General features: G+C 38.1%; 1 protein-coding gene across 1 annotated transcript; it reads left to right on the forward strand.

Moving 5' to 3' along the window:
• Nucleotides 1-597: 597 nt before the first annotated feature.
• On the forward strand, nucleotides 598-18,079 carry ube2v1 (ubiquitin-conjugating enzyme E2 variant 1). Its single transcript, XM_079597712.1, has 4 exons — nucleotides 598-697; nucleotides 3,226-3,374; nucleotides 6,476-6,601; nucleotides 13,565-18,079. The coding sequence occupies exons 1-4, from the start codon at nucleotides 676-678 to the stop codon at nucleotides 13,709-13,711; spliced, it is 444 nt and encodes a 147-aa protein (XP_079453838.1). The 5' UTR covers nucleotides 598-675; the 3' UTR covers nucleotides 13,712-18,079.
• Nucleotides 18,080-20,846: the final 2,767 nt, after the last annotated feature.

Genomic DNA, 20,846 nt, shown 5'->3' on the forward strand with positions numbered 1-20,846 from the left:
ATCGCTAAAAAGCCATTCAAATCAATAAAGTTGTCTACACACACTGCATAATGAATTTTTTACTTACATCATGTCTTTCTTTGTTAATAAGAGGATTCGCGAGAGTGACCAAAACTCGTCATCGAACAAAAACTCAGGCGTTTTGAGCGGTGAGTGGATTCTAACTTAAACACCTCTGATTGGACATTGCGTTCAAGATATCATCAAACATGTCTGTGATTGGCTACATTACTCACCGCTGCGTGTTTTACGCTGTAAATAGGAACATTTCACCTCCAGTGCGCAAACCACTGATCTATGACATACAGATCTTGTTGACATACCAAAAAGATGTAACGAGACCTTAAACTACATTGTTAGGCTTACTTGGGTACTTCTAAACTGGCTCAGATGATGTGAACTTTTTTTTTTTTTTACAGTATGATAATAATAATAAGTAATACACTAACTACACGGAACTGAGGATTCACTGTATACACAAAACAAAACCTACAATAAAAATATACGTTGTACATCAGCAATTATTTAATACTTTTACTATAGATTCAGGAGGATATGATGAGTAATAAACGCATCAGAATGAACTTCTATATCCAGGTTCAGTGATTATTCACATGCATTATTCATGAGGCGATTGTTCACTGTTGGCGCGCGTCCCCGCTGCTGAGCAACAAGATGGCGGCCGCCGCCGGATCAGGTAAATTTACGAAAAACTGCTATTGTTTTAGATTATTTATTTCTTTACTATGCACAGCGAGTGTTGTGATAAGGTAAAACACGTAAAAAGTATACTTTCATTGAAGTAGTCACTCGTGTTGCTGTGTTTTAAGGTCTCAGCATTCATGTGGGTGTGTTTGCACAGCATTAGCCTGTCAAATCCGTGGCATTTGTCGCGTTTAATGTCGATGGAGTTAGTATTTTAGCCCGTTTTAAATAGTTTAAGATTCAGATACATGGTTCTTAATGTATAGGTGTGAAATTACAACAGGTTTTTAACGTAATCTGCCTTTTCTGTTGGTTAGCCATGTAGCTTATTCAACTGCAGCGTCATGATAGGGAAACAACACAATACACGGGCTGTGTCACAAAACCTGCTGAGCCGCCTAGCTAGACTGCAGTTCTGTGTATCAGAGACGCCTTCCGAGTACGTTATTGAACTTCAGTCATGTTTTATAAGTGCTTTCTTGGTTGGCAGCTCGTTAGGTTTAATATGTTTACCAAAGTGCGGTCTAGGTAACGTTAGGCAGCTCGCTAATATGAGGCACGCACAGCCATTGACTTCTGTGATCTTTACTAATAGGGAACCCAACATTGGAAACCTATCACTTCATTACATTTTCCGTTTAAGCACACCATCTAACATCAATTATCTGATAAGCCTATATCATTTTTGTTTAATCTCCATTCAAATGTCAGTTGCTTTGCAGACCTCTGGTTGAAAACCTTTTCTCTATAAGTATCATTTTCTCATTCGTCACTCACACCCCTTAGCTGAGTGGTTTGTAGCACACAATTGACATTATATATATATATCTATATATATATATATACACACACACATGCACATGACATGATACATTTTTTGTCACAGCATATGCATATCCTTGTTATTTTACTCTGTCTTGTTTTTTATTGGGAACTAATAATATGTGTTTGTGTTCAACTGCCATTTACTTTCTCCATAAGGGAATTACATTTTAAAGATAAACCAATAAAGAAAGACTTACTGTGAGCCCCCAAGTTGTTAATCAATGATAAAATTGCAATGATTCGGCAAAAAAAAAAAAAAAAAACCTCCAACAATTAGAGAACCACGTCAAGCTAATTACACCAAAATAACTAGTTTTAGCTCCTCCCACTCCCATGAAGCACTGCGAATGATGAAATAGTCTACCTATGCTTTCAAACTATTTCAATGTTTGTGTGTGTATATATACATATATTGCAATCAATGTAAAACATTGTTCCTAATATACACAATCAATATATCTACATCAATAGTTTTATAGTTCTCTATCATTTTCTATTTGCAGTGCTTCATGAGATTGTGGCCTTTTCTCTTACTAAAGCCACATAAAGTACACAGTATTGTCCCTTTTTTCTGATTTTCAAATAGATTTTGTCTTCAAATCAAAGTTGTGGTTCTGGTTGCTTTGGTTCATCGTAGCTTATAGCTTTTTCACAAGCACTTTTTTTTTTTTAAATCCCTATGGGAAAAATAAATAGGAAACACAGAACGTGTTTTTCCATTCCACTGCTCTACTCTTCTATTGTTTTTCAATGTAACACATACTAGACGGACGTCTTTAACTGCTGCGCTCGCGTCTTTTGCAGCGTCTCGCGCATGACACGGCATTTTAAATACGCGGCGCTCAAGTTTAAACTGTGAAAGTTCAAATTTTAGGGAAAAAAATTCCACTGACTTGCGTCTCGTGTTTTTAACAGCAAGCATTTCAGGCTGAGTACCACCGCTGATCAAATCTACCACCTAGTCCTCACCAATCCTCTAGATATACTAACATTACTAGTTTGCAATCTAATTTAAACCGTAATATCACAACATAAAAGTGCTTAGGACTGCACTTCCTGGTTTCATTATCGGTATCATCGTGCTCAACTGAGTCTTTGTTCTTAATCCAGTGTTTGTTAGTCAAAATCAGGCCATTCTTTAAGCTCACCTTCAGGAAATAAAGCTCACTGACTTTAAGGGTAAACACAACTGTGCTTTACCTTTTGTCATGTGCCTTATGGTTTAATGGCTCTCTGAACAATTGACAGAGAAAAGACCGTATAATTGTGAATTATCTTTTGCATCGGCTGACTTAGAAAACTATTGCCTGGTTTCACAGACAAGATTTAATCTAGTCCCAGACTAAAATGCATGTTTGAGCTGTTTTAACCGAAAGCATTTTGCACTGATATATCTTAAAATATATACCAGTGTCATTGTTTTGTCACCAGTAATGTTTTTTTCTAACCCACGTTTATAAAAGCGACTTGAATGTCCTAATTGAGCTAAAGCCTAATCCTGGTTTAATCTTAATCCCTGTCTGTGAAACCAGGCCCATTTGATATAAAATGCTTTAAAAAGATTAGAAATTACATTTCCAGCCATATGTCAAATATTCTGAGGCATAGAGTTTCTATATCAGCGAGAAGCAGCAGTGTCTGTTTTGAACACTATTCCAGCGGCAGATGTTCATGTGATTGTGTGTGTTTTCACAGGCGTGAAAGTCCCCCGTAACTTTCGGCTGCTGGAGGAGCTCGAGGAGGGTCAGAAGGGTGTTGGAGATGGGACGGTGAGCTGGGGTCTGGAAGACGACGAGGACATGACCCTCACCCGCTGGAGAGGAATGATCATCGGACCCCCGAGGGTCAGTTCTACCAGCTTCCTGGGCTTTATTTCATTCAAATGTTTAGATGCATGAATAAGGCTATCATATTTTTATCATTTCACATCTTCCTACTCAAAAACAAGAGGTCTCGGTTTATTCTATTAGAAAATGCTATGTGCCATGACTCTGAAAAGAACCGAATATGCCAATAACAATATTACTGAGGGAAAGAAAGGCATATACACTTTGATGTAGGGGTGTGTGATATGTGTCATCTATAATAATATCGTAATTGTTGTTTTTTAATAATGTGCCAGCTGACATTATCAAGTATGTCACTTATTTTCTAAAAAGCCAAACACACCTTCAGAGTAGACGAGTGCGTGTGCATTCAGAGCACACACTTTCACTGCGTGATCTAGCCTGTCAGAATGGCCCAAAATTCATGATGCAAAATGCAAGATTGCTGTTTTTCTCGAATAGTAGCATGATTGCAAATGTGTATTGAATTGCTGTATGAATTCAATATCACTAGAATTTAATTTTAAGAAGTGTAATTCATGACCATTTTTAATATGTTCTCTGAAGTCCACTTATAATTTTGTTAAGATTCTTGCATCAAAAGGAGTTGCGATTTAGAGATAAAGGGCCATTTTCTTGCCTGTTTTGTTGACCGTCTGGTTTGAACACTTCGTTTAAATGGGGTGTGTCTCCTTTGTCCTTTTAAGACTTCAATGTAAACGCCCATTCCTATGATTGGGTAACATAATTTCATGTGAAATATGATTTATACATGTGGAATTGTTGAAAGTTCGTTTAAATCATTTCAATTTTCAACAGCCACTTTTTTTCAACATCAGCTTTTTTAATATACGTAATAGCCACAGATGCTGACGTGACATTAAATGCAACTATACTGATACTTAATCTACGTGATATCTCTTGCATTCGATTACAGTATTTTCAATAATCACTCGCATGGCTCAAGAGAAAGAATGAGCGTATCACTTCTACATCACCTTCACTGGCTTCCGGTTTCATCATGTATCGACTTCAAGATACTAACCCTCTCTTACAAAGCACTTCATAACCTTGGTCCTTCATGTCTGTCTGAATGACTTCAACCTTATCTCCCCTGTTCGCTCCTTAAGATCCAGTGCTGGATTGTTAATGACTCCAAAATGTGGTTGAGTCACTATGGGGCCTGGTCTTTAGTGTTAGTGAAGGCTCTTCCTCGAGACATCTGTAAAGCTTCTTTCTTTCAAAAACCTTTTAAAAACACATTTATTCTCTGTATGTTATTCTTCAGCTCTTGGTCCGTGATCTGTAGTTGTTGATTTTTCTTCTTGAAATCTAACTTTGTAAAGTGACCTTGGGTTTTGTAAAAGCGCTATGAAATAAAACATTATTATTTTTATTATTATTATGGTTGCACTTAGTGTACTTTACTAAGAAAGTACTGGATAATATAGTTACCTTATATGGGTTACATAGGTTAAGGTTAGGTTTATGGGTAGGTTCTGGATTGGTAGTTATTCCCCAGTTAATTACTGTAATAAGTACATACATGGGGAACAGGATAAAGTGCTACCATTATTATTATTTTTATTATTATGGCAACTAACTGTGATGTCATTGCTACAACACACACTTCCTAGCATTGCCTCAGGCTCTTGTTCACCCAGACGCATTTCCGGATTAATCTTGGAAATGTTTCTAGGCTGTAAAGTCTTCTAGCGTTCCGCCTCTGGTTTATGTTCACATAAAGGCTTTCTGGCAATCAAATCAAAATTGTGAATGTAGCTTATGTCTGATGTCACGTTTGGCCAATCTTAGACCCGTTCAGACTGCAGGCAAAAGTGGCCCAAACCCGGGGTCAAGTGACCAGGTCAGACTTCTTCAGAAGTAGTGTGAACACTCAAATCTGAAAATTTTCAAATCAGATTTAGACCACTTCCATATGTGATCCTGAATCAGACCCAGGTCTGATTTTTTTTCAATGCGGCCGCAGTGTGAACAACCCAGGCGGATTTGATGCGACTTTTACGTCAATCTACATCGACATTTGTCACAAATTATGCGCCGGTGAGTTAGCCCTAGACACAGTCCGTAAAATTAAAAACTTGACTAGGCCTACAAAATGGAGATCAGTGATGGAGCAAGTCAATGGAGGGAGAGTGAGGTGTTAGACCTGATTAGTATATGGGGAGATACTTCAATTCAGGCAAAACTAGAAGGATCATACCGTAACCGCTCCGTTTAAAAAAAATAGCAAACGAAATGGAAGAACTGGGACACAGGAGAAGATCACTCCTGGCTTCGTCTTCGCATCCACACAGACCTCTGTAGTGAATTTGCAGCCATAACCCCACAAAAGGCTAAAATAGCCAATTTTGCTCTTTCTCTTCCTCCTCCTCCTCCTCAGCACCTGCGCATTAATGTTACGGCTCATTAATGTTATAAATATTTTTAAATAAAAGCGAAAATGCTCACTTCCTCCATAAACTCCCCAACTGTAGTGCAGCTGCGTCTGATGTTATTGTTATTGTTTTTTTACACATGCGGATCAGTTCGAGACCGCAAACAGTTCACACTGGAATCTGATATAGGCCACATTTTAAAAGGTAATGTGAACAGCTGAACAAAAAATCGGATCTGAGAAAAAAAATCAGAATTGTGCGTTAAGACTTGCGGTGTGAACGGGGTCTTATTCTCATATTGATAGCAGTAGTTTATATTTTACAGACCGGGTGTGCAAGTGCATTATTATCAATGTTTTTTTCTATTACATTTTAATATATCCAGTTACATTTAATCATTTAGCAGAAGCAATCAAATACAACTAAAAATAATAATAATTCATGACTTTTAATTGATCCCTGATGAAGGTCGTGAGACCGAAACGTTGCTAATAAAATTTTTTTTTATATTAATTTACAAGTACCGATTGTGTGCGGGAGTTCCTTGTTTGCAGATTTGTCGACCTACCAATTTGGTCTTCTTTTCCTACGCACCTATCACCTGCAGGTGTGCGATGGTGTTTGTTAATTGATTTACTAGGTCTTAAAAAGTTTTCAAATGTACCTTTATAAAACCTGCATAAATCCTGTTATAATAATTATATTTGTTTATTCGTGCAGACTATCTATGAGAACAGGATGTACAGCCTCAGAGTAGAATGTGGACCAAGATATCCAGAAACGCCCCCTTTTGTTCGCTTTGTGACGAAGATCAACTTGAATGGAGTGCATAACTCAAACGGTGTGGTAAGTAAAACCGAGCACTGAATGCTTCAGTTCTTCCTCATCTGCTACTCTTATCATATGCATCTTTATGTCTCAGTGGGACCTTCATAATGAATGTGTTTCATTATTCCTTTATCATATTCTGCAATTCTGAATTGCTAAAAAAATAATTTAGTGATTTTTATTTATTTATTTATTTGAGTTGGACATATCAAAATAAATGGCTAAAAATCCAATAGTTAATTTAGTGTAAAACTGACATTGTCAGTTTATTTCACAAAAAGAATTTAGCATTTGACTAACAAATTCTATATCAATCAAAATATTTGGAATCCAGACACTATACTGATCTCTTTCAAAAACTACAATTATTCTCATTCCATATCAATATTTTATATCTTTAAAAAACGCATTGAGGAAGTTAGACGATTAACAATCACATACAAAAAGAGGGAAAGCTGATTTTCCCAGCATGCTTTGATATGATGGAATTAAGTGTTTTTTGTGTGTTTTTGCTCAAAATCCGTTGGCATTTCTGTTATAACTTGGGTTGAAAGTGGATATGTTGCCATGTTTACCATCGTGGTGAAGAGTAGAGCCTGTGGTTAGAGGTCGAGGACAGGCCAAGAGACATTCGACTTTATAAATGTTGCTTTATATTAGATGTAATACCTATGCATATAAAATTAGTTACATAGAATATAAGCTGGTAAATATTTTATTACAATACAATATATGAACTAGTGTTGTCTAAAAATACAGAAACGATTCCAATACTCCTTTCTGCAGTATCGACACACACCAGCTGCGCTTTCTTGCTCTCCTCTGACAGCTAGTTGATACTGAGCGGCAAACCTTCCTGTCTCTCTTGAAACCAACACGGAAGTGGCTTAAACTGCAATTCATCATCTGGCCACTAGATGATGGAAAAGGGCTGCAAAAGAGAGTCAATCCCATAGATCCACATGTTAAAATGTCCAACTTTACAGAAGAAAAAAATGTTTACAGCCTTATACAAAAAGGGTTTTGGTCTATATAGCTAATTTTGCCCTTCGTGACAACTGTGAGGGGGGTGATTTATTTTTTATAACTCATTTAAATTATATTAAGCCTTAAAGTTATAATTAAGGGTGTGGCCACTTGAGTGACAGGTGGATTGCCCCTGATGTCACTACTAGCCGTTTGTCTGCTGTCTGTTAGCGTCACCTCAGCTAATCCGCCACGCTGCCCATTTTCGTTTATCCGGGAGTGACGCGCAGCCAAGATGGCGACGGCTGGCTCCGCCCACTTTGGACTTCAAAAACGCTCTTCAGAAACCTACGGGTGACGTCGCGGACACTGTCCATATTTATTTTTAGTTTTACTGTCTATGGTTGACGCGCACCCGCCGTCCTCTCATTCACCCGCCTCCTCTCATTCACTCCGGTTAAATGGTGTTGGTGTGACATTGTGCATAATTCTACTAATTTCTGCAGATTTCCCGCTCACATCCGAAGCGCACACACATAATAAAACCGCATCTAACATATAACTGCCAAAATTAGCTAAAATTTATGGTCCAATACAATAAAAATAATGTCACGATGCACATCGTATGCGAATGTCGTGTGCAGCAGAAATGCGGCTTGAACCGCGACGTGATTAAAAGTATCTTTTCCATGTTAATCAGTTTTTTTTCAAGGTATATCGTGACAACACTTATATGAACTAGGGTGTGATTTTACCCCAAAATTCAACATATCTGACGCCAATTCACTTTTCTGTACCCGGATTCCAGTTGTTTCTTTGAATTGCCGCATTGCAAAAAGCTCAGATTTCTAAATGTCTGTAGAGGAGCGCTTCCAGGACTCAAAATGTTTGCTTGAGGTGCTCTTTGGATGGGATAATCATATGTAGCTAAAATTCAGGACACTCCAAGGCACTCACTTTACAAAGATTAAAAAGCCTTTATTGTTATGGCTTGGTCATCTAAAACCTTTAAAACGCATACAAGCCTTCGTCAGGGAGTCTTATAAGCTTTCAAACCACTAAACAGAAACCTCCATTTGGCAGAAGCAAGTTCACAGTTGTAGTATTACACAAAGACCACTAGATGTCCTCCTCGGTGCTTAAAGGATTAGTTCACTTTTAAAAAAACTTTTGCTGGTAATTTACTCACCCCGATGTCATCCAAGATGTCCATGTCTTTCTTTCTTCAGTCGAACAGAAATTAAGGTTTTTGATTAAACATTTCTCCATATAATGGACGTCAATGGGCCCCAAACGTTTCAAGGTCCAGATGACAGTGTCAGCGCCGCTTCAACGGGCTTTAAACGACACCAGACGATGAATACGGCTCTTATCTTGCGAATCGATCGCTCATTTAAAAAAAAAAAAAAAAAGTTTAAGTTTTATAAGCACAAACGCTCGCCTTCCTCTGTTCTGTGATGCGCGTTCGTGAAGTCACGTAATACGCAATTACGTTGAAAAGGTCACGCTTGACGAGTCAGTGTTTACAAATGTGCGGAAGGAGGACCATACACACATATTCAAATGTCTTTGTGTCAGTTTATCATTTAAAATGCCCATTGCGTGTGTGTATCCTGGGTGTTGTAATATTGAAAAGCCTAAAAGAAAATTTTCATCAGAACAGAAATTTTTTATTTTTCATAAAAGCGTGACCTTTCCAACGTAATTGAGTATTACGTGACGTCACGAACGCGCATCACAGAACAGAGGAAGGCGAGCGTTTGTGCTTATAAAACTTAAACTTTTTTATTTATTTTTTAAATGAGCGATCGATTCGCTAGATAAGACCCGTATTCATCGTCTGGTGTCGTTTAAAGCCCTTTGAAGCAGCGCTGACACTGTCATCTGGACCTTGAACCGTTTGGGGCCCATTGACGTCCATTATATGGAGAAATGTTTAATCAAAAACCTTAATTTCTTTTCGACTGAAGAAAGAAAGACATGGACATCTTGGATGACATGGGGGTGAGTAAATTACCAGGAAAAGTTTTTTTTTAAAGTGAACTAATCCTTTAATAGAACAGAATTGTTGCGACTACACATCAAGGTTACATACAATGCATGCATCACTGCAATACATATAAAAGTAAAAAAACTTTTCTTGTTGAATCTATTAGTACAGTCGATCGCACCGCTCTACCCTATTGGTTTGTGTTCATTTACACTGAACACCAGTGCTGTCACTCAGTGGGCGTAACCGCTGTGACCCCGCCTACTGTGATGTCATGCGCCTCTGTAGATAATAGGCTTGTTTGAGATGCGCCGCGCCTGAAGTGCAGTCGAGAGTAGGCGGCTGCAGTGAGGACAGGAGTGAAAAAAGAGCAGGCAAGCCGGACAGCTTTCTCTTCTCGCAGTGGTTCATGTGAGATCATTCACGCTCGTGCACGGTGTTGCTAATAAACTGGATGTAATTTAAGTTCTGTTGCTTTTATATGAAAATAAATATAATGAACAAGACACCCAAAGCACACCCAAAGCATGTTTATATATGTTATATTTTTTTATAAAAATGACATAATCACATAATGCATGTAGAGATCGCACTGTCGACAGAGAGTTTGGGAATATTCACACATAATTTATACACATAAAAACACGAAATGAGAGTTTTAAATTCAAACATTTTAAAAGTGAACAATACATCACGGTTGTTTAAACCAATGAGCATTAAGCTGTGTCGTCAGCAAGTCGTTTCCCATCATGCTTTTGATCAGCGCAGTCGGTGGAGAGCAACTGCAGAATCCGACACGTGCGCCTTGTGATCGCGAGAGTGTTTGACATCCGTCAGCATGACATCAGAGCCAGGCGGACCGCACTCGGACACTTTTCTAACCGGCATGCATCTCGCGCTGATCACCGGTGATCGGTTCTGCGCAGATTTTGCTCGTCTCAAACAAGCATATTATTATGCAACTACAGAGGACAGCTAATATTAACTTTTGATTACTACTGTGCTCATTAATTACCAGTGTTGGGAACGTTACTTTAAAAAAGTAATTAGTTATAGTTACTCACTACTTGTTCCAAAAAGTAACTTGAGTTAGTAACTGAGGATATTCAATTTAATGAATCAATCAATATTACTATTGATTAGCATTACCAAACATGGACGTTTTATTATTATTTTAATTTAATACTGTGAAGCTGCTTTGATACACTCTGTATTGTGAAAAGCGCTATACAAATATTCTTGACTTGACTTGACTTAACTGAATTACTCTATAATAAAAGTAACTCGTTACCAGGGAAAGTAACTATTTGCGTTACTGTTAAAAAAAAAAGTTGCTATAATCCAAATAATTTTTGTGAGCAGTTTTCACAAGTCAGTTGAAATGAGTAGAACAGACGTGTGTTTGTACATAACTTTCGATATTTATTGCACGTCGACAGACAGCAAGAGGTTTATCCTGCACTTCAAGTATTATCTTTGTAAGAAAAGTAAACAGTTACACCATATAAAGTGCATAACTCTAGCAAATTAAATGAAACTCTCTCAACCTGAGACAACTGGTCAAGAAAACAACCTGGCGAACTAGCATCTGTGGTGGAGGTTAGAGGTCGACCGATTAATCGGTCGGACGATTAATCGGCCGATTTTTTGCATTTTTTAACATAATCGGCATCGGCCAATATCCACCTATATCAAGCCGATTATTAGGCAGGCGCACACGTGTACGACGCACGCTGCCCCTAGAGTCATTATCCAGCAGAGTGAGCAGACCGCAGACCTTCAGCTTCCAGTGCCTAAAGAAAACGGTAAGGATTCCATTCTTATAACTCCTTTATATTTAATTAAAAACTTTTCATGTTACTGCCAACTTTGAGAAAAAACATGAATAGGCGACATGACGTTCGGCTACTTTGGATATTGATAGCGTAGTTGAGGTTGCATTATCACAGCAGAAGGGTTGCTATCATGTCACAATAAGTAAGCAAGAAATTTGCAATTGCAGACAGTACATTTGACTTATTTTTTCTGTTTGTGTGTCTTATATTTGAGAGGGTTGTCACTCAATGCAGAGAAATAAGTAATAAAAAAGAGACCAACGCGCACTATAAGCTAGTGAAGGACTGGCTTTGCTTTGCTAGCGTCGTCGCGGCACTGGTGCCTTAACGACCGTTATCTACTGGACCGAATATCAACACGGATTTCTTTGCTTCATTTCGGTGCTACTGTTATGCATTTGTTTCTCTTGGATGCTCTGAAAACGGACGTTAGAACAGAAACACCGCGTCGCTGCATGTGACGCTAGTCAGCAGCTAACTTTAGCATACCGTTAGCTGGATTAAACACGGTAAAAATGCTGGCCAAACAGTGTAATGTTGTGTGACTGTATCTCACTGTAGAGGCGCGGGAGCGTACGAGAAGTCAAAGAGTGTTTACTTATATTTTTGTGTGTGTGAGAGAGAGAGAGAGAGAGAGAGAGAGAGAGAGAGAGAGAGAGAGAGAGAGAGAGGGGGGCGTGGGAGCGATCGAGAAGTCGCAGAGTGTTTACTTATATGTGTGTGTGTGTGTGTGTGTGTGAGGCGCGGACGCGATCGAACAGTGGAAACATACAATTTACTAGTACGTTATTGCTACTACTATATTATTAAACAATTCCGTTTCCCCCCCTTTTTTGCGATAATTGTGTTATGTCCATTTAGCTTTGTCCATAAAACAAAACAAATAAACCATAAATACATGTTTCAGGACAGTTTTTGGGAAGAGGATAGAAATGTTTTTAGTCTTGTATTACTTACAATGCACTGAATTATTAGCTGTATAGATTTATATATCTATAAAATGACTTGAAGATGATGTCAAGATACTATACAAAAAATATTAACATAACCTTTTATTTTTCCCCTTTTTTAGTCATTACAGTCTGATGGCTGAAAAGAAAACCACCCCCATGGCAGCGCTTCACCCAGCCAAGTTTATTTGACAGCTTATTTTCTTCTTACCTGTTTCGTTTATTTAATATATTTGTTATACATTATTTATACAATGTTTTTACATTATACATTTTTAATTTAAGTGTACAAGTTCAGATTGGTGTGTTCAATAAATGTTTTTGTTGAGAAATTTTGTCTATCTTAGTAATTATTTGTGTACTTAAATTATATCTTTCAAATAGAGGTTAAAAACAAGCACATATCGGCCAAATATCGGCCAAAATAAATCGGCAGCATTAATCGGCCATCGGCCGACCTGGATTTTAAAAAATCGGCATCGGCATCGGCCTGAAAAAACTCATATCGGTCGACCTCTAGTGGAGGTATCGGTGTTTTTTGCCACTAGCTTTGTAGATGCGAGTGTCAATGTGAGATGCTTCATTAAATTAGAGTTGCTTACAACGGATGTCGACAAAGTCTTCGCTCCTGGACATAATGTACACATTACATGCACGTTCTTGCCTTTGACCACAATGAATTTGAAGTAGTGCTTATATCTCCACCAACTTTTCATCGGATTGCTCCTGACTCGCCATCTCTGCTGCTCCGTCAAATCTGTTTAGCGGTTGTGTGTGTGTGTGTGTGTGTGTGTGTGGCGCCTGGCGCGTGTGCTGGCATGTGTGTAAAAACACTGGCTCTGATTGGCTACCATGAAACATGACTCTGCCTTAGCCAATCATAATCACTTACATCGTTATTAACCCACCTCCTCACTAGCTGTGAGCCGGAGTGCGTTCGGAATCGGATTACACAGTTTATTCAATCAATGTATATAACGCACCGCATTTAACATCTAGTAACGTTAACGGCGTTAAGTTAGATTACCCCGTTACTGAAAAAATAACGTCGTTACCTAACGTTCTTTTAAACGGCGTTATTCCAAACACTAATGTTAGAAACTTTCTAGTTGGAAAAACTGCCACTTCTAGAAATGTCCAGGGCTCTATGAAGTGATTCTGCTTTATTTCTCCCCCCCAAATTCTGTCTCTGTTTTTTGTGCTGGTTAATGCATTGTGTAAATGTCTCTGGTTGGCTTAGGTTGATATGCGAGCTGTGTCCTCACTGGCCAAGTGGCAGAACTCCTACAGCATCCGTGTGGTCCTGCAGGAGCTGCGACGACTCATGATGTGCAAAGAGAACATGAAGCTGCCGCAGCCTCCCGAAGGACAGATCTACAGCAACTGAGTCGTCGTCTCTACCTTCATCAGAACACATTCACACACGCAAGGCTGAGCATTCCTCCTCTTTTTCTTTTTCTTTTTTTTTTCTGGACTCATGAGATTTCCTCCCAGTCCCTGACCACTCCCCATGAGCTGCAGCAACCAATGAGCAGTCCCGCCTCGGGAGCTCCCATTGGACAGAATCCATGGATGTAGTGGTGTGCACAGCAGAATACTGTACATCATTCTAATCTTTCTTTTTTTAAATGTTTATTTGTTATACATGCAAATTGTAAAAATAACAAATGATCTTATTGAGTGTAATCTGTGTGCCCTCATTTGAGAATAGTTCTGCAAGTGAAAATGAATTTGTGCGATCATGTAACATGCCGTGTGGTGGGAATATTAAGATTTTCTTTTCTTTCTTTTTTTCTTTTCTTCTTTTTCTAGTGATGATAGCATCTGCAGTCTTGCCTGTTTAATCAGAGGTTTCTGGCCTGACCGGTTAAAGTTTCATCTTGATCGGTGTCTCATTACTTTCTTCCTTCAGGCTTTCAGCTTTAGGTCACTTCATGGGTTTATTAAACGTTTGTGCAAAATGACAACAGAAGCTCAATGGTAGAAAATGTCTAACAACATCAAAGATGAAGTGTGCAATTTGTATTTGACGATAAATTCTGTCCTAGCTTCATATGCCGAGAAAAAGGCGTTTGTAGGTTGATGGCTGTTTTTTTTTTTTTACACATTATTTTGATGCTGCATAGAGTACACACTTCAACTTTAACATGATTCGTTCCATTGAGCTGTTGAGAGCGTTGACACCATGAATACTATGAATAAATTTTGTGTTCAATATGTTATAGAAAAATTAGAAAAGTTGTGAATTAAGATAAATTACACTGGGATTTAAAGAGAAGAAGAAAAATCAACAACTTGATTACCATTCAATCATGACGGAACAGTCTATAACAAAAACCCACACACTGTTGCTACATGTTGCTTCACCTTCAGCTGTGATAAATAAGTTTACACACCCCTTGCAGAATCTGCTAAATTTTAATAATTAAAAAAATATCCTAAAAATTGCATTTTGATTATTTGGTACTGCTCTAAATAAGCCATTTCCAGACCTGATGTTTATAGTCTGCAAAACTGAATTTACACAAATGACCCACTTCAAAAGTCTTGGAAAGTGTGTGTGTGAAAGCATCACGCTACATTAAAGGGATAGCTCACCCAAAATGAAAATTGTCATCATTTACTCGGCCTCACGTTGTATGAGTTTCTTTCTTCTGCTGGACACAAAAGAAGATATTGTGGATGAAAAATACAATGGAAGTCAATGGGGACCAGCAACAGTTTGCTTCACAACATTCTTCAAATATCGTTTGTGTTCAGCAGAAGAAACTCATATAGATTTTGAATAACTTGAGCGTGAGTAAATGATGATAATTTTTATATTTGGATGAACTTTTAAGTGCCAGGGGGAACTGCATACTGAAGTTTTAAAAGCGTTCAGTGCTACAGATATTTGAACAGGCCTTATGTAATATAGGACTGCCACGTAAGTTACATGTTTTCCAGAGGACAAAATCATTTACACATCATTCTCACCCCGACTCTTTTTAATGCGCATCATATTGTCTTCTCGAGTCGCTGAATTGTGTGAAAACTGTATCTCAATCATTTATAGCCACTGGTGGAAAAGGGCTGAAGTATGCGGATGATGCTGGAAAACCAAAGAGTGGAGCTGGAGGATCTTTCTGAAGAACAGTGAGCAGGACAAGCAAGAGACTCATGAACAACTATTAAAAACATAGACAGTGGTCGATCATACTCAGTATTAAGCATAGACCTAAAGCATTTGTATTTTTGAACTAGTTAATTTAAGTAAATTCTGTTATTTTGTCTTGTGGACCGCATCTAGTGTGTGTGAAACAGCCTATTCAGTGCAAGGTAACGTCTATATAAACTTGTGGATTGTCCTCACTGCTGAAAGTGTTCAGAAAGCAGACCTTCCCTGGATCACTCTTCCGCACTGAATGAGTGACCACATTAGATCAAGACTTTGTAAACTCAAGGCATTATAAAACATTGCACACAGAAGACATCAGACTGATTGGGCCACCATTTTAATTTCAAAATAAGTAAAAAAAAAGTTGACTAATGTACGCCAGAATTCACAATGTATTATAATCAGTGTTGGGGAAAGTTACTTTTAAAAGTAATGCATTACAATATTGCGTGACTCCTTTAAAAAGTAACTAATTGCATTTAGTTGCTTTTTTAGAAATGTAATGGGCTACTTTACTTTTGTGTTACTTTTTCCCACCTGGGCTGGGCTTGTTTTTTTATAACACAAAAGTTCTATTTTTGGGCAAATGTAAAGACTCGTTCACACCAAAAGTGAAATAATAATCCTCAGGCTGAAGGAAATGTGTACAGTAGAGGAAAGCACACAAGCAAACCTTTCTATCAATCTATCTATAGTCATTTCTGCTTATTTAACGGAATCATCGAAGGTCAGAAGCAAGTACATTGGTCAATAAAGTGAGACTAAATGCCTAAAAAATTATGTTTTATTTAACATATTTAGTTATTGGAGGTTTGCATAGTATTCTGATTCTGCATTTCACTGATTTTATTCATTTTGAGGAATATTTAAAAAAAAATTGTGCAAGTGAGATGAGTAAATGCTCACATTTAGTCTAGAACTACAATAAACATCATGTTCACACACTTGTAATGCATTTCCCCCAACACTGATTATAATCAACTGTGTGTGTGTGCGTGCGTGCGTGCGTGCGTGCGTGCGTGCGTGCGTGCGCGTGTGTGTGTGCATGATAGGAAAACAGAGAGAGAGAGAGAAACCCTGGTTCATGACAAACTTCTCGTCAAAAGTTTGGAGACATTAAGGGTTTTTTATGTCTTTGAAAGTCTTATGCTCACCAAGGCTGCATTAATTTGATCAAAAATACAGTAATACTGTGAAATAATATTACAATTTAAATGAACTGGTTTCTGTTGTAATATATTTCAAAATGTAATTTATTCCTGTGATCAAAGCTGATGCAAAATTTTTGCATCTTTACTCCAGTCTTAAGTGTCATCCTTCAGAGCTCATAAGAACGTTTCTTATTATTATCAATGTTGAAAACATGTGCATCTCAATAAATTAGAATGTCATGGAAAAGGTGAAACTAATATATTATATAGACTCATTACATGCAAAGTGAGATATTTATTTCAAGCCTTTATTTGTTTTTGATGATTATGGCTTACAGCTTATGAAAACCATTATTCAAAATCTCAGAAAATTATAATATTACATGAAATCAATCCAAAAAAAGGGATTTTAAATACAGAAATATTGGCCCTCTGAAAAGTATAATCATGCATATGTACTCAGTACTTGGTCACTTTTGCATGAATTACTGCCTCAATGCAGGTCCCAGAGTCTGGAGGAGGAATGGAGAGATGAGATGCAACATTTGCTCTCATCAGAAAAGAGGACTTTGGTCCACTGTGCTTTATTAAGTTTGTACTAAGTATATTTTAGTTGTATTAAATTGTAGTAAAGCATAACTTTAAGTGTATTTAGTGTACTAAATTGGACTAACTTCAAGTATACTCAGTATACTAAGTAAGGTTATGCCTGTGTAGGGATCATAGACTGTAAAAAAAGGAGCCATCAGTGGGCAGGAGCCATCACTACTTACATGCATGCTTGATTAGTGATGTTAAAGTGAACTTTATGTGTTACAAGTACATTAAAAATGCATTACGAGCGTCTTCGAAACATATAAGCAATAGACCATAAGTGTATTTATATATTTTCGCCTTTTATTAGGATAGGACAGACAGTAGCTAGACATGAAGTGCGTTTAGATGGGAAGTCCGGTTCTTTTCCGCGAACCGGTTCTTTCGGACAGTTCGTTTCAATGAACCGGTTCAAAAAACCAGTTCACCAGTTCTTTTACGTCCTCCAATTTGACTTTGCTTTATTTTTTTTAAAGATGTTTTCTTTGGTTTGTTTGACTATCTAAAAGAGAAAACAGGACAATATTACATAATTAATTTGTGTTTCCTTCTAGCTAAATTTCACATAGGCTACATAAGCAAAACTTTACTGGCTCTAAACCTCTCTTTTCTCAAAGATGATCTAAAGACAAATACATCGAAACTAAAGCTCTGTTAATCCCAAAGCATTGAAAACTGTATCTCTATATCATCCTTTTTGTCATCTTAAGGTAAATGCATTGTTCTTTTTTTTTTTTTTTGTCACCCTGGCAACTTATTTGTGTCTGTATCTTTTTCTTTTCCATGTTTATCTGTATTGATTAAAAAGTGAGTGAGTCATCGAGTCATTAATAAAACGATTCGTTCAGTAACTAAACTTAAACTGCGTTGCTCATTACTCATTACGTATTAATGTTGCTTATTACGAGTCAGTAATGTAAAGTTGTTCACTGTGATATATACCCTGTTTGGAAGTTTCTTTGCACCACAGAATTGTATATGAATTGTCCCTGCTTGCTTCACATCGGGGAATAAACCGTTGTGAGCGGAAACTGGCGAGCCATTTGCCCATATAAGGACCGAGCTTGTGAATCAAGGAACGAACGGAGTGGTAGAATTGTGCCATAGACCGTATATAAGATGGACACAGCGACCCCATAGACTGCAACGGAGAAAAGTGAAGCCCATTTGAAGCGTAGACAGTATATAAACTGGACACAGCGACCCCATAGGTTTCAACGGAGAAAAATGAAGTCAATTAGAAGCACTCACTTCCTGATGGCCGGGCGAACTGCGCAGACTCAAACTGAGCTTGACGACGTAGATGTGACGTGAGCAACCTGTAGGTCTTCTAGTAGCTGTGCCGAGAGAAGTCTAGCCAATGGCGGCGCCCGGGGATGCTTCAGTTTCCGGGGGATAGATTACCCCCAGAGCCCGTCTACGGAGAGCCTGTTCACTCCCTATTAAGTCCTATTGTACCGAATTTTGGTTGTAGTTCCACCAGAGTTCCACTGGGGGCGATCACCCCCGAGTGTAAAATGAATGGGAGTCTATGGGGCTAGACGGCTAAATTTGTCCCTTTCAGCCGATTGCCGTTGAGAAATCTCAGATTTGATTGTAGGTTTGGCAAGTTCAACATGGGTTATAGGTCGAAAATTGAATGAACGAGTACTTATGTCCTTTCGATTTCTTACAGGTTGAGTTGTTGTTGCCCATAACACGCTAGCATTCTGCTAATGATCGCTGATTGGTCAGTGAAGGACTGGTTATGACCAGAGATACCGCTTGATGGCATCGTGGTATCTGAAGCGGGAACAAAATGTATTCTAGCAGAAACTCTTCTAGCACGTGTGTTTACCTGTGTCAGCTGTGCTGGCGATGCCTCGAGAGAAAAGAAAGTGCAGAGCGCGAAAGCACCACAGTGACTGAAGGATTGCCGTAAAGCAGTATCTCTGGTCGTACGATGTGTATGACGTCATTGACATTTTGAAAGACTTTTTAAAGCAAATAAGTGACTCTAAAAAATCTAACACCCAGCAATGTGCAATTTCTTTGCATCTCCTTTCGAATACAACATTCAAATTACTAGACAAAAAATTATATCTTGAGAAAAGTGGATTTTGAGGGGTATAGCTCCATAGACCTCCATTCATTCTGCACTCGTCCTGTGAGCGCCCTCATATGGAATCAGAGTGGAACTGCAACCAGTCAGAAGCCGGAAGTGTAGCGAGAGTGAACCTTCTCCCCTTATTAGACATTCTCTGTTACCCCCTTGATTTGAAACACTTACTTCCTGATCGCCAGGCGAACTGCGCAGGCTCAAACTGAGCTTGGTGACGTGAGCAACGTGTCTGACCGTTTGCAGTCTTCTAGTAGCTGTGCCGAGAGAAATCTGAATCATTCCCTTCCGAATCTCGCAGAGACGGAGAGCGTGAGTATTAGCTGTCCATGAGCTAGCAGCGGGAGCAACTTTATCACTCTCTATGGGTTTCTCCCTTGACTTTATCAGACTTTATGCCTCCACGTCCCCCCGATTGCTTGCGAGCTTCTCCGCCGGTCTATACGGTAATTCCTCTACAGTGCGACAGAGAGTCGCGTGATTATGACGCAACCGTTAGTTTATTTTTTACAAAAACTGCTTCTACGGGGCCATAACGTAAGATACAAGGTAATGGAGCCTTTTATACATTGTCGTGTTTCTTTAGAAATAAATAATGGACAAATGGAGTCTTTGGACGCCTTAGATGTAAAGTTATTCGCTGTCAAAGTGACGCCAAAATGAATGGGAGTCAATGGGATGCTAACAGCAGGTGAAGTTCTGCTACAATGGCGGCGCCCGCGGAGGCTTCAGTTTCCGGCGGATGGATTACCCCCTTGGATTGTGCACACGTCTTCTGAATTCAACTGTGTTGATCTGAGATACATTGTGGAAGAAGGATCTCGTGAAAGCAGCATTCGAGCTGGAACTGAGAATTAGTGTGTGTAAATATATATATATCAAAAAAGGGTAATCTGAATTATATTGAGACTGCTATTTAAGCAGTAAATTTTAATCTGTGATTTTATTTTCTCTACTGATATTTTTTCCTTTCAAATTCTATTGTATTTTATTTCATTTAATTTTGGTTTCATATACAGTATATATATATATTAATTTTTTTTCATTTGGAGAACGAGGAAGAAAGAGTATTCTTAAAGGGTTTTCATTTGGAAAGAATTGTATTTGAATTTAAAACGTTTACTTAACATTAAATAAGCCAATTAGAAACAAATTGAATAAATAGGTAAACAAATAAATTATATACATATATTAATAGAATAAGGGTCAATTAAATTTATTAGCTTGAAACTAATTAGGTCATGGAAAAAAGAGAGAAAACGGTAATAATTATAAACTAACAAGGAATTATAAATTAGGGTTAAAATAAGGTTACATTTATTTGTTCCACGGCAAATCCTTGCTGTTCTCCTGGTCATTATTTATTTATTTTATTTTCTTTCCCTCCTGTGTGATGTGATGTTTTAAATTTCACTGCTTAATTATTTAAATTCCTTAAATACATCATACATAAAGGTGCTCTAAGCGATCTCGGTTGGCGTAATCTCTTGTTGATGTTTGAATTATTATTGAACAAAATGGA

Source organism: Phoxinus phoxinus (genome assembly GCF_949152265.1).
Source record: "Phoxinus phoxinus genome assembly, chromosome: 22".
Classification (NCBI taxonomy): domain Eukaryota; kingdom Metazoa; phylum Chordata; class Actinopteri; order Cypriniformes; family Leuciscidae; genus Phoxinus; species Phoxinus phoxinus.

Excerpts from the sequence above, each read along its gene's own strand:
- ube2v1 (XM_079597712.1), top strand. The coding sequence starts at position 676 with ATGGCGGCCGCCGCCGGATCAG. Across the intron at positions 698-3,225 it reads GGCGGCCGCCGCCGGATCAG|GCGTGAAAGTCCCCCGTAAC; the intron begins GTAAATTTACGA and ends GTGTTTTCACAG. Across the intron at positions 6,602-13,564 it reads TGCATAACTCAAACGGTGTG|GTTGATATGCGAGCTGTGTC; the intron begins GTAAGTAAAACC and ends TGGTTGGCTTAG.